The sequence below is a fragment of the Ostrea edulis genome, chromosome 2 (assembly GCF_947568905.1).
Source record: "Ostrea edulis chromosome 2, xbOstEdul1.1, whole genome shotgun sequence".
Lineage (NCBI taxonomy): Eukaryota > Metazoa > Mollusca > Bivalvia > Ostreida > Ostreidae > Ostrea > Ostrea edulis.
Window position 1 is genome coordinate 45,580,569 of NC_079165.1, and position 13,882 is coordinate 45,594,450.

Below are 13,882 nucleotides of genomic sequence, written 5' to 3' on the forward strand. Positions count from 1 at the left end.
CTAGAATACTGGAACATGCAGTGTGAAATTGTAACCCCTACCTTTTCTATTCTTCTTTTGGCATTGGATTCTTTCAGTCGACGAATTTGTTGTTCTCTCCTTTCCTTTAACTGTTCAGCAGTCAGCTGACTTCCACTAACCTATTACAAACAACATCTCACTGCGTATAATGAGTTTTCCTTTAACTGTTCAGCAGTCAGCTGACTTCTACTAACCTATCACAAACAACATCTCACTGTGTATAATGAATTTTCCTTTAACTGTTCAGATGTCAGCTGACTTCCACTAACCTATTACAAACAACATCTTATTGCGTATAGTCAGCTTCATTCAACACCCAGACTTATTCAAATTGACATAGTCTTTTTATAAGAGAGATAAATTATTCTAACACTGAACAATTTAGAATAAATTGGTCAAATTTATTATAAAAATTCCAGGGACAAAGACAGTTACAAAAGATAGGATGGATAAAGTAGGTCACAGATAAACATAGATAAACATAGTTAACAGTCAACAATAAAAATGGTTTCTGGATTATATGACTAGATGACTGTACTGAAATTTATTCTAATTATGTCTTTTCTTGTAAATCATTGTCAGATATTTATCTGTCAAAATACTGAACTAGATATTTCAGTTTTGATAAAGCTATAAACGAAGTAAATCAAAATGAAAATTAACAAATTAAAATTCAAATGGTATATTGATTGTGTTTCTAAACAAATAATTACAAACAGTGAGACCACAGAAATATTAGACTAAAAACAAAAGCCTGTACTAACTGCTGCATTATATGGTAACTGTATCTTGGTGACATTATTCTCATAATAATCATTGTCTGTCCAGGCCTCCAGTTCTTTAATGTAATCTTCTGCCATGTAACAATGATCCCTAACCAATTCCTAAAATAATGAAATGAATTTAAATACAATAATCAACCTACATTATCTATCAAGAGGTCAGAACAAAAACTTTCACACCTACTGCAATCCGTTAAGTTTAATGATCCATTCATGGATTTACATGTAATACTATCTACATTTACCATTTAAAGTTTCATGAAGTGACATTGGTTGATGAACAATAAAAAATCTGACCTCTGCCCTACTGAGGGTAACAGCTGCAATATGACCTGGATACTTGAGCTGAAGCAGTCTCTGCATGAATGCATCTAGCTGGGCCCCGCCCATGTTGATTCTTCGAGAATGTGCAGAGTGCACTCTTCCTCCCACAACAGGGATGAGAGTGGTGGTCTGGTAACCACATCCAACAATTAAAGAGTGTGTTTGATCTAAAAATACATCACATGTACAGTGCTTTAATATAAGCAATAAAGTAGGGTTCCCAGTGCCCCATTAAGCCTTCATGGTTAACCAAGTATTGCACAACAAAAACTGACATTGTTTTACAGAATGCATGATAGTACAACAAGTGAACCTTTCTCAAACTCCGAGAAGTATGCATGTATAATTGTATGTTGCAAATATTTTGTGATAAAAAAAATAATTTCATTTCCTCTGTTGCTCCATAACAAAATCATGGCCTGAACAAATATTCTAAATCTAATTTTATAAGACTTTGATATTGAAATGACCATGCTTCAGGGTCTACACACACATTTTCTGGTCAGAAGTAACCTTTGTACCAAGTATGACCCTCTATAATGTCTATCCAGTACAAAGTTGTGGCCAAAACAAATTTCTTCATATTTTTTTTTTACAAGTGACCTTGATCTTTGCCAAACGACCTTGATTAAAGATCACAACACACTGTCCACTTTTTTTGCAACCTTTTTATTAAATATGACCTCCCAATGTTTCCCCATTACAAAGGTATGGCCCAACACAAATTAGGATGCATTCAGAATGAAGTATCTATAATGTGAGCTAGATGTTCAGGAGTAAAGAAGAGTTTACAGAGCTTTCAGTAATCAATTCATATAGCCCTGTCCTAAGGCCTGAACCTCGATCTAAGGGTCATGAATTTCACAATTTTGGTAGAGACACCCTTACTTATCATTCCTGTGTACATGGTTTGTTTGCTAAATGTCTGGATGTAAAGAAGGTAAAAAAAAATTTAAGATTGAATCTTTTTTTTGTTGGTTTTGGCCCTGCCTCTCAGCCCCCTTCCCCGTAACTAATGAATGATACATACCAAATTAATTGGGCTGATAAGTCCCTTTATCTAATAGACAATATATAACAAAGGTGAAAAATGGCCAAGTATGGTTGGAGGAGATCAAATATGTTCAATTGTTAATGGACAACTACAGATTGAAAAGGGTCAAATGACCTATAAATGGAGAGTGAAATTGCTTCATTCTAAATAACTTTATAATACAAAAGTAACCAATTAAAAAAAATGTGAGGATGGCTATTGCTTTGTAACAAGCAAGTACTATAACTAAGGCTGAAAGGATTCACCGAAATATCGATACTGTTCAATATAAACCCTCAATTCAATGTTCAATTCATTGCCTCGATTTTCGGTTCAATACGTTTATTACAAACTGGTTCAGTAAAATACATCAGGTTCAGCCTGTAATGATTTTTTTTTACCTACATGAAGGACAAAATAGCATCAAATAACGTTCAGACTGTTGTTTGCCTTGAGTCTTACGAAAATAATAATATACTTTATCAGTTTAAACTAAAGAGCCAACATGCATCTGACCATTTGGCAATTTTGAAACATTTTCCTTTTAAAATTATGAATGTGAATCTTGGTAATTAAACTTTTCTTCAATGTTATTATTGATTTCTTCTGTAAATTGTATCATATTGAAAGTATTGAATCATGGCATAAGTATTGTAATATGTATCGTATCGTGAAGGGAGCGTATCGTTTCAGCCCTAACTATAACCATATCACTGTGATGAATTTGAGTACAGCTGTACCTGTAATGTCCTGGTTATTGTAGAGACTAAACAATGCATCCACACCATAGGCCACAGACGGAACATGATAACACTCAAACAGCAACTCAGACATTTCTATAAAGAAATATCACAAATTAAAACACAATGTGAGAAACAGCAGAGCAGCGTGTAATCATAGTATTAAAGTCTGTGTGTGGTTTGAAGTTTTGAAATACAATTTCTCAGAGGAAACTTACGCTGACGACAGTAGCCTGGGTTACTTACGCTGACGACAGTAGCCTGGGTTACATAATGCTTCTGTCATCACTATTGGATGATTGACTTGACCCTCCGTGTTGATGCCAAGATGAGCAAATATGTAATCATAGATCTGTTCCTGTAATGATAGAAGGATTATAAATCAACTGGTGGAGCACCCCACTGTAAAAAGTTTCATGAAGTTCTTTTCAGTGGTTTCAGAGAGTTGTGCTGACAATAACAGGACCAACTGAGGCCAAACTTCTAAGTTCAAAAGGGGCATAACTCTGAGAACAAAACTCAAATCAGAATTTCCTGAGAATATGCACATCTACAAAGCACGTCCTTATCAACTACAGAGTTCCATGAAATTCTGTTGAGTGGTTTCAAAGAAGTTGTACTGACAAGAACAGAATTGATGGACTGATGGGTCAAAAACATTATACCCTCTGCACCTCATTGCATGAATATAACTAGACACCTTACACAAGGTCATCAAGTTTGGCTATATCTACACACTAGCAGTTTTTTCTGCTGGATATTTATAGCTTTAAAAAGTCTTGTACAGCAAATAATATCTGTATAATATATCTACTTTAAACCCATACATGATCTTGTATCCTATATTTTTATTTATTATATACCCATCAATGTATTGTTCTTTGATACTGTGGATTTCACAGCGTATGATCCGGTTTTCCGGATCACCACACTGTGGTTTTCTGATTCCGTATCAGTATCCTCTGAAACTGATGCCGTCACAATGCATCAACGCCACATTATTTGTGGAAAATATTGGCCGCGTCACAAAACAAAACTGCGTACACAAAATATAATTTCACTGTATGTCTGTATTTTTGATAATTTGGATTGCATTTAGTATCTTATAAATGTGGATTTAAAATGCATAAGGGTGTATATAATGAATTTATCATTACTACAGTAACTTGATCCGAAGAGTTGGATCACGTCTCATTGACAGGCACGGATCATCAGTGATCTGATGATCCATGCCTGTCAACTCGACGTGATCCGACTCTTCGGATCAAGTTACTGTAGTAATAATATATATTTATCAGATTTAAATATAGCACTGACTATGACCTTCCGACCCAAAGTCAGTAAGCATCATCTTCTCTTCTTTCCATGTGTCATGTTTGTTGTTAGTATAAGAATAGTTGTCTTCCTAAAATCTCATCAACATTAGTATCGCACACACACACATGGACAAGTTACTTTTCCTCCATAATTCTATTGCAACATGATAATAAATGAAAATACCTTCAATTACCCATAGAATTGGATCTCCTTCTTGATGAAATGGAAACATAAAACAAGTTCTCTTAAATGTCAGATTTATGTACTTTAATTTTTTTGTCAAACCACACACTGCAAATTTAACACAACTATTCACATAATATACAAGCCTTATAGTATCTTACCTAAAGAGTCGGGTATGATATTTTCAAAATACAATTTTGAGTACATGGTTCTTCTTCTGTAGTCTCATCCCTTACCTGAACATCATACAGTGTGACTAAGTTCCTGTCAAACTGAGTTCTCAGTATCCATTTGGCCACTTCTACATTGTTTATTTCATTTCCAACTTGGACATCCAGTTCCTGATGGGTAAAATAAATAAAGCTTCAATAAACATACTTAAAAATACAATAATCTTTTTTACTTCTCGTGGTTTGCAATATTTATGAATGGTACACCTGTCTGGAACTACAAGCACATGACACATATCTATGTATGCTCGAAGTTATAAGTTGCGACGCTGTCATTTGCAATTCCAAATTGACCTACTTTTGGGTCACAACACACCTTTCCTCCAAAAGTTTGATGGTCCTAGGCCTCACACTGTGCAAGATTTGAGTATGAATAGCCCTAAAATTCCAAACAGAGGCCAAAGTGACCTATTTTGGGGTCATGACACACCTTCCCCCAAAGTTACATCAACTGACCAGGTTTTATAGTCCTAGACCTCACAGTGAGAAAGATATGACCCAGACACGAAAAAGCTAGCAGACAATGGACAGATGAAAACATAAAAAGATGGGCTTATATAGATGATACAAGATAATGAATTATACTTATAACAAAACACAATTCATTACCTCTAAAGGTTGCTGTAACTATGTATTATTGTGTTACACAGCTTTCCTGATAAACAAATACAACCACAGAATATTTCTGTAACATGTTCAGAAATGAATAAAAATAATATGAATTCCTAAAGCATATTTAGGGAGAAGATTTATACATTAAAATCTTTTTTAAGGTGGCTCACTACATCTTGAAAGAGTTGTTTATCAAATCAGCACAAAATGATTTAACCATGAAAGATATAGTGATATCTTACGAGTACTTATGTCAAACAAGAGGCCCAGGGGCCTTATAGGTCACCTGAGTATCATGTAACAACCTTCCAATGTTTGAATTAGGTTTGTGTTTAAATATAAGAATTTTACTTTTGGATGGAAGAAACATTGAATAGCTATGTGGTCATGAAGTACATGTGTCATTTTTATGTTCAATCAATAATCCTTTTTAAAAAAACTAGGTCTGAGACATCATAAAGAAAAGGGTTATTTACTCCTTAGATAAAACCAATATAAGAAGATTTTCAAAGAATTTCTACATTTTCACTATATGGCCAATAGAGCCCCACCCTAACACAAGAACCCCTGCCCCAGGCAGTGCTCTCACTGGACCAGAATTCCCTTTCGCCACTTTTTCGGGAGTGGCGCGGCACAAATAATCACATGCTTTACAATTATTTCCATCATATTATATATTATTTTATTCATTACACTTATTTTAGAATTTTGAATCAGTTACATTACTTAATCATATCCAGCTATCATACCTAAACATTTCTTTCTGAAATAATAAGAAGTTGATTTGTTTGATAAATTCTATTATGGAAATCAAAATTCAGATAATAAATCATATAAATATAAACTTCATGATGCTACACCCCTCCGTGAAAACATTGTGTACATTGGCCGAAATGCAGATGTCACAAAACATCAAGCCCAATTTAGAGTCGTATCTCAACCATTCCCTATTAAATTTCCGTTTCTGTATGGAAGATTTTGCAATTTGGACACAATCAGATGTTTGAGCAGGTGGGGTTGACAGTAAAGCCAAACATAGATATTTTTTTTTAAATTTTAGACTGACTAGGGTCAGAAGCTACAAGTTTAGTGTCAAAATAGAATGGGGTGCATAGTCTTATATGATTAGCATTTTTATACTGTTGCGCACCGAACTTCAAAGAAAATTATTTATTAAAATTGCTATGTCCATATCAATGGTGACCGACCGCATTGTTTATGAAATATTCGAACTAAAATGAAACACATCAAAATCAAAATGTTGTAATCAACGAGCTTGGCCGCAAAAACAAACAATTGATGTATTCATATATATATTATACACAATAATACGGCCAATTTAATTACCGGTCGGTTCTCTGGTTAAGAATTGACCTTAATGTGGAGATGATAACACGATAATGAATAAGACTTTAAATGTTAAACAATTGACCACACCAGGGTAAACAGCTGTCCGATGTACTTTATTACATAATCACCCACTTTTTTGCAGCCATAAATTACCTGAGGCTGTAACCAGCTCTGTGTGCACTGGGGCGACGCGAGATTTCCGGTCGCACGTGTGGACTGAATAAACAGATTTTGACTGCATAAACAAACAGGCGATAATGTGTCACTGACAAAGGATTAAAAATACAATTTATTGCAAAAAGGGATTTTCGCCACTTTCAATTTTTTTTCGCCATTGTTGAAAAAAATTCGCCATTGGCGAAAATGGCGAAGCCCAGCTCAAGCACTGGCCCCAGGGGCCATGAATTTCACAATTTTGGTAGAGGGCTCAACGCTCATTATAATTATGCCCACAGTTTGGCTTCTTGATGTCCAGGAGTAAAGAAGAAGATTTTTTAAAATTACACTCATTTTGATGGTTTTTGCCCCACCCCTCAGGCCCCAGGGGGGCAGGGACCACGAATTTCACAATTTTTGTTCTCCTCCACCCACAGATGCTATATGCCAAAATTGGTTGAAAATGGTACAGGGGTTTCAGAGAAGAAGCTGAAAATGTTCAAATGTTAACGCACGACGCACGACGACGGACAAAAACAGAAGATTTTCAAAGAAATATTGCATTTTCACTATATAATCAATCAGCCCCGCCTTGCACCAGAACCCCTGACCCAGGGGCCATAAATTTCAGTTTTGAAAGAAGCATCCTTGATCATCATTATCATACTATTAGTTTGTCTACTTCATACCCAGCAGCAGAGGAGAAGATTTTCAAAGAAATAAAATGCATTTTCACTATATGATCAATAGGGCCCCACCCTAATACCAGAACCCCTGACCCAGGGGCCATGAATTTCACAATTTTGAAAGAGGCATCCTTGCTCATCATAACCATGCTATTGGTTTGTCTACTTAATACCCAAGGACAGAGAAGATTTTCAAAGAAATAATGCATTTTCACTATATGACTTATAGAGCCCCACCCTAGCACCAGGACCCCTGATCCAGGGGCCATGAATTTCACAATTTTTAAAGAGGCATCCTTGCTCATCATTACCATGCTATTAGTTTGTCTACTTAATACCCAGAGACAAAGAAGATTTTCAAAGAATTTCTACATTTTCACTATATGACCAATAGAGCCCTACCCTAACACACCAGAACCCCTGATCCAGGAGCCATGAATTTCACAATTTTTAAAGAGGCATCCTTGCTCATCATTACCATGCTATTAGTTTGTCTACTTAATACCCAGAGACAGAGAAGAAGATTTTCAAAGAATTTCTACATTTTCACTATATGACCAATAGAGCCCCACCCTAACACAAGAACCCCTGCCCCAGGGACCATGAATTTCACAATTTTGGTAGAGGGCTCAACGCTCATTATAATTATGCCCACAGTTTGGCTTCGTGATGTCCAGGAGTAAAGAAGAAGATTTTTTAAAATTACACTCATTTTGATGGTTTTTACCCCACCCCTCAGGCCCCAGGGGGGCAGGGACCACGAATTTCACAATTTTTGTTCCCCTCCACCCACAGATGCTATATGCCAAAATTGGTTAAAATTGGTTCAGGGGTTTCAGAGAAGAAGCTGAAAATGTTCAAATGTTAACGCACGACGACGGACAAAAACAGATAGCAATAGGTCACCTGAATGATTCAGGTGACCTAAAAAGGGGGAAAATGCAATTTTGGAAAAAAAAGCATGATTTTCAAAATTTATTTCAATAAATAATATAAAAGACACTGACAGCTTTGAACTTGGGATCTTCAGGTCAGTAAGTCGTTACGTTATCCACTGAGCTATACGAGCAAATCGATCGAATAAACCATTTGAATCACCATCAAATGTATACCTCTTGATGTAGTGAGCTACCTTAAGGTTTTAATCCCTGCCTTAGCACCAGATCCTCTGATCCAGGCGCCATGAATTTTATAATTTGTCTGCTAGATGTCCCTGGATAAAGAATATTGTTAAAGATTGCATCATTTTATAAGGTTTTGACTTCAATCCTCAGGCCCCAGGAGTGCAGTGACCATGAAATTCACAATTTAAGTTCCCCTTACCCTAAAGATGTTTCATACAAAATTTGATAAAAAATAACCATGTATTTTCAGATAAGAAGTTGATTATAGTCAAATGCACAATGGATGATGACAAACTACAAATCACGATAGGTCACCTGAGTGACTTAAGTGACCTAAAAATTATATATTTGAACTGTTACACCATAAACATTTTAAATAACCTTTGACACAGCCTTGTAAATCTTGCAGAATTATTCCTCAAACCAACAAGAGTACAGAAAACAGTACATGATACACACTTCACAAGCTTATGTAGGGTGTTTTTCTTAAGCCATGAGCTGTAGAACTTTACTGAAGGTATTATCAGCCCTCACATGCTGTAACATACTTTCTGCATTATTTGAACTTATTTTGCCGAAACTTACCAATAACATAAACTTTAATTCAAAATATATTGTCTGACTCAACAACGTGATTTCATGTTTTGATTCCAAAAATAACCTGCCGCAAAGGAAGCATTGCACATGCGTAATCAACAAAAATTTTAAAAAATAGCACGATACAATGGGGCGCACGATACAGTGAGATGTATATGTGGAGCATGAAAAATGGTGTCACCTGTTATGACCCAACATTCTATTTTTGGAGGTTGGCAGGTATTACAAAGCAGGGGTATAGAATACACTTGATCCCTCTAAAAATGTGAAAAATCAGGATCCATATTATCTAAATTTCAAATTCATATATCTAACAAACTTATAGTGTATTTACCTTTTTCCCCTTCTGTTTTGCAGTGATATTCTTAAAAGTAAGTTGTGGTTGTTCTAAAGTTGCCCATCCAGCCCTGCATTTGTAAACACCTTTACAAAAGAAAATTTTGTAAAACACAAATGCCACTAATGACTAGCAATAGCAACACATTTGATACCCATTTACCATAATTGAAAATTGATCAGTTGTGCTACCAATTTTACTGATTGATTTCAATCCTAATATACAACAAGATGTGTTTGTGAAACACAAATGCCCCCGATAATGGCCAATTCCGAAGATGGACAAGGTCACAAGGACAAATATCTTGGTACCAGTAGAAAGATCTTGTCACAAGAAATGCTCATGTACAATATGAAAGCTCTAATATTTACCATTTAGAAGTTATGACCAATGTAAAAAAAAATTAAAAGTAGGTCAAATGTCAAGGTCAAAAGGTTTAGTACCCACGGAAAGGTCTTGTCACAAGGAATACTCATGTGAAATATCAAAGCTCTACCACTTACTGTTCAAAAGTTATTAGCAAGGTTAAAGTTTTCAAAAAGTAGGTCAAACTCCAAGGTCAAGGTCACAGGGTCAAAATGTTGGTACCCACGGAAAGGTCTTGTCACAAAGAATACTCATATGAAATATCAAAGCTCTATCATTTACTGTTCAAAAGTTATTAGCAAGGTTAAAGTTTCAGACAGAATGACGGAATGACAGACAGGACAAAAACAATATGCCCCCCGATCTTCAATCTCAGGGGCATAAAAAAAATGTTCACTTAGGTCATTAATAATCATTAAAAATAAGAAAGCTATATGAATAAGAGATATTGCTGAAATGCAGACAGAAACCAAAAAGTTGCTCATTTCCTTTATTGCCAACATAAGGGTGGATCCAGGCAGGTTTTGGTTATGAAAATACAATGGATCAGAAAACAGAAATCTCAGAAATCAACCTTAATTTAATTGATCGATCTCCCCCACTAATCCCCACTGTGCAGGGTTCAAAGTCCCCCTCTATATCCCTTCCTGTAGGGTTTAAAGTCCTCCTCTAATCCACAACTTGCTTGTTGAAAATTATACTGAAAAGCTACATAGGTATTTAAACCTACTTAAAGTAGCTACTTCTACCTACTTTTACCTGTTTTTGAAAATATAAATAAATAATAATTAAAGCGCATCTTTTAAACAGGTCAGTCATTTCATGTATCATGTTGTGCACTAGTCCGAAATATCTGATTAAATTTCCAGTTTACGTAATGGCGTCGGTACTGATGTTTTCCTGGCACGGTAAATATCAAAATCATAAAAAAGCCAGGAAAATGTTAGATATTTCGGACTAGTTGTGCACGTGCACGGCAAAATTCAGAGTGTAAATTTGAATACTTTACGAGGGTGGAGAATGCAGAGGAAATGCATGAAAATTCGCCCCAAAAACCTTTAATGTAAAACTGCATGAAGGTAAACTTTAGAATTAATACAGATTTGTTAGAAATTCTACACTTTTTCTCACGTAGCTTTGATCCTAAACTCATAGAAAATGGAACTGGGTGCTGTTATTGATGCAAATTTGAAAAGTTAGAAAGTAATCATTTTTGTCCAATATTTTTGTGTTATTCATCGTCAGTGTAAGTGAATCAAGAAATTTGGTACACGCCATATTGCGTCGTTCCTGCATTTGGCCACGAAATGCAAGTAAAGGAAAAAGTAGGTAAAAATAGCTACCTGGAGTAGGTTTAAATACCTACGTAGCTATAAGTACCTATGTAGGTAGAAATAGTCTTTGGACTGGACCTGATTAATGCCAACATTGTTTGCTTCGCCCTCAAACACAGTCACGCCGGAATACATATTAATGCCAATACTTTTTGCTTTGCCCTCAAACACGGTCACGCCGTACGACATATTGATAAGCACAAGTAAGCCTTTTTGGAATTTACCATTGTCAATTATAAGTGGTACATTATTACTGGCAATGTTACTGGGGTATTCAAATACCGCATCTGGAAGAGTTTTCTCGTCTTTGAAGGAGAAAATTCCATATGACCTATTCTTGGTATCTGCCATCTTTAGTTCTACACCATGCACAAATAGTATGCGTCTAAAGGGTTAAATTCTGCACATGCATGTGCTAACTAACAACAATAACATCCATTTATTGAAATTATACCGGATATATTAAAGTATCAATAAAACTAAAACCATGACTGTAAATCAAAAGAAGAATCCGGGAAAACGAATGGTCATATTATCTATCTCATGTTTTTGAAAAAAAATTGAGTAAATTGCTTATGTATCTACTCATAGTAACCCCACCCTTCTTCTTCTTCTTCTTTTAGCAATATACTGCATGAGGATTGTAAGATAATATACGCGGATCAAGATTTCCATGCCAAGAAATTCCTAGCAAAATCTCCGGTATAGAAAAATGTTATAAATCAGTGACCGCGACGGCTACTATTAATCAGCATGTAATATGGTCCTATTGAGGTCAACGAATTCAGACCGGACGGGATTTCTTGGCATGTTGTTAATTTAAATCTTGTTTGTAATCAGTATATAATTATATATATGTGTATGGAGCGCCAAATTAACATAAACTCAAATAATTGAAGATATCTTCAATTATTTGAAGATATCATCAATTCATTTGATGCGCGCAACAATTGAATTAAAGAGCTCTTCAAATAATTAATGTTATCTTCAATTCTGAATTATTGCGCGCATTAATTGAATTGATGAGAGCATTAATTCTTCAGCTGATTTGATGCGCGCTTTAATTGAATTAATGATCTCTTCAAATGAATTAATGATATCAACAATTGAATTGATGCGCGCTACAATTCAATTGAAGAGAGCAATAATTAATATATTGCGCGCATTAAATCTATTGATGAGAGCAATAATTGAATTGATGCGCGCATTAATTCATTTGATGAGAGCAATAATTGATTTAAGGCGCTCATTAATTCAATTAAAGAGAGCAATAATTGAATTGATGATATCTTCAAATAATTGAAGATATCTTCAATTATTTGAGTTTATGTTAATTTGGCGCTCCATATATGTGCAGTGCAGAAGTGTGAACTCTGTCAGTATTATCGGTAGTACTTCTGAATGATTGTTATTTATTTTCATTGTTATAATTAATTGCTTGTTTAAAACCTGTACATGCCCCCCGAGGCGAGGGCCCTTGATTGCAATAAACATATAACGTCACAGTGTATGACACGTCATAATGTGTACGACGTAACAAATCCCCCCCCCCCCCCCCCCCCCCCTTGCGACCAAACATATACTGTCACTACTGTGCGCTTTCTTGCAGGCGATACATTCTAAAAGGAATGCAAATGGAAAATCAAAGGATGGTGTATGGAAACGTCTTCAGTTCTATGGTTGACGACAGTGCTTAAGTGCTTGTCTCAGAGAAAAACAGGCAAAATCAGAAAAATATTCCAGAAGGGGGGTCAAAACTTTCCAAAAATGATGATATTTTTTTTATGTATGGTCTAAAGTGAGTCAATCGTGAGACCAAAATATAGGTCAAGTTCATTCTATTTATAGTAACACGAGCAAACTGCATTTCGGTCAATCCCTATAGCTTCCCTACATAGAAAATGGCTTAAAATTACCCATTTTTGCGATAAATTGAATTAGTTAATATCAGTGTTATGAATTAAAACTTATTGATATGGTGAAATATACAGTTTAATGTATCATTTGCGACTATTGGATGATTTTTCATGTTTGACGCATTAAAAGGGGGGTGCGACAAACATGGCTTACTATTTGAGATGTTCATTGTTAGTCAACTTTGAGCACCTGTATCGTGTAAGGTAGACAACTATTTTAATTGGTAGTATTTCCATATTTTTTAGATACTTGGGATATATTAAGAATTATATTATGGAGCTTGGCAAATAATGAGAAATAGATGAAAATTGCCATAAATAGTAGCTATATTTGTCAGATTTCCTAATGGTAGTCTCTTCGCATCCCTTGACGAAATGGACAATATTATTTGCCGAGCTCAATATTTTTATGAGTTGGCCATATATGACAGAGCTTTTACTAAATGAACACAAAACCCTCAAACTTGGCCTACCTTGGAAGACTGATGGCTCCGAACATAAGGAAAAAATGCTGAATCAGCTATTTTTTGGGGGGTACCCATAATAAAGGCATCGGTACTCGATTATGATAAAATATTTTCACCTCATTTTTAGTTTGATTTATAGCATAGAGGAGGTACTTTTTTAAGTCTGTCCAGAATTGGACTGCCTATCTCAGTTATCTTTATTTCGGGTATCGAAAATAGCTGAAAAAGCTGTATTTTGGCTTGATAATTGAGACCAATATGCCTGGACTAGGTGGCTCTGTATAAAAAGAACATGCATGGATATTTC

General features: G+C 35.3%; 1 protein-coding gene across 1 annotated transcript in view; it reads right to left on the reverse strand.

Annotated features, from left to right (window-relative positions):
• The window catches only part of LOC125681487 (actin-related protein 5-like), a 25,319-nt gene extending 13,663 nt beyond the window's left edge, over nucleotides 1–11,656 (reverse strand). The window contains exons 1-8 of the mRNA XM_048921621.2: nucleotides 11,417–11,656; nucleotides 9,490–9,578; nucleotides 4,637–4,741; nucleotides 3,147–3,258; nucleotides 2,901–2,996; nucleotides 1,101–1,294; nucleotides 786–905; nucleotides 42–140 (exon numbers count right to left, since the gene is read on the reverse strand). Of these exons, the coding sequence (XP_048777578.1) occupies nucleotides 42–140; nucleotides 786–905; nucleotides 1,101–1,294; nucleotides 2,901–2,996; nucleotides 3,147–3,258; nucleotides 4,637–4,741; nucleotides 9,490–9,578; nucleotides 11,417–11,543 (942 nt within the window). The 5' untranslated portion in view covers nucleotides 11,544–11,656. The remainder of the gene's footprint in view (nucleotides 1–41; nucleotides 141–785; nucleotides 906–1,100; nucleotides 1,295–2,900; nucleotides 2,997–3,146; nucleotides 3,259–4,636; nucleotides 4,742–9,489; nucleotides 9,579–11,416) is intronic.
• Between the last annotated feature and the right edge of the window lie 2,226 nt (nucleotides 11,657–13,882).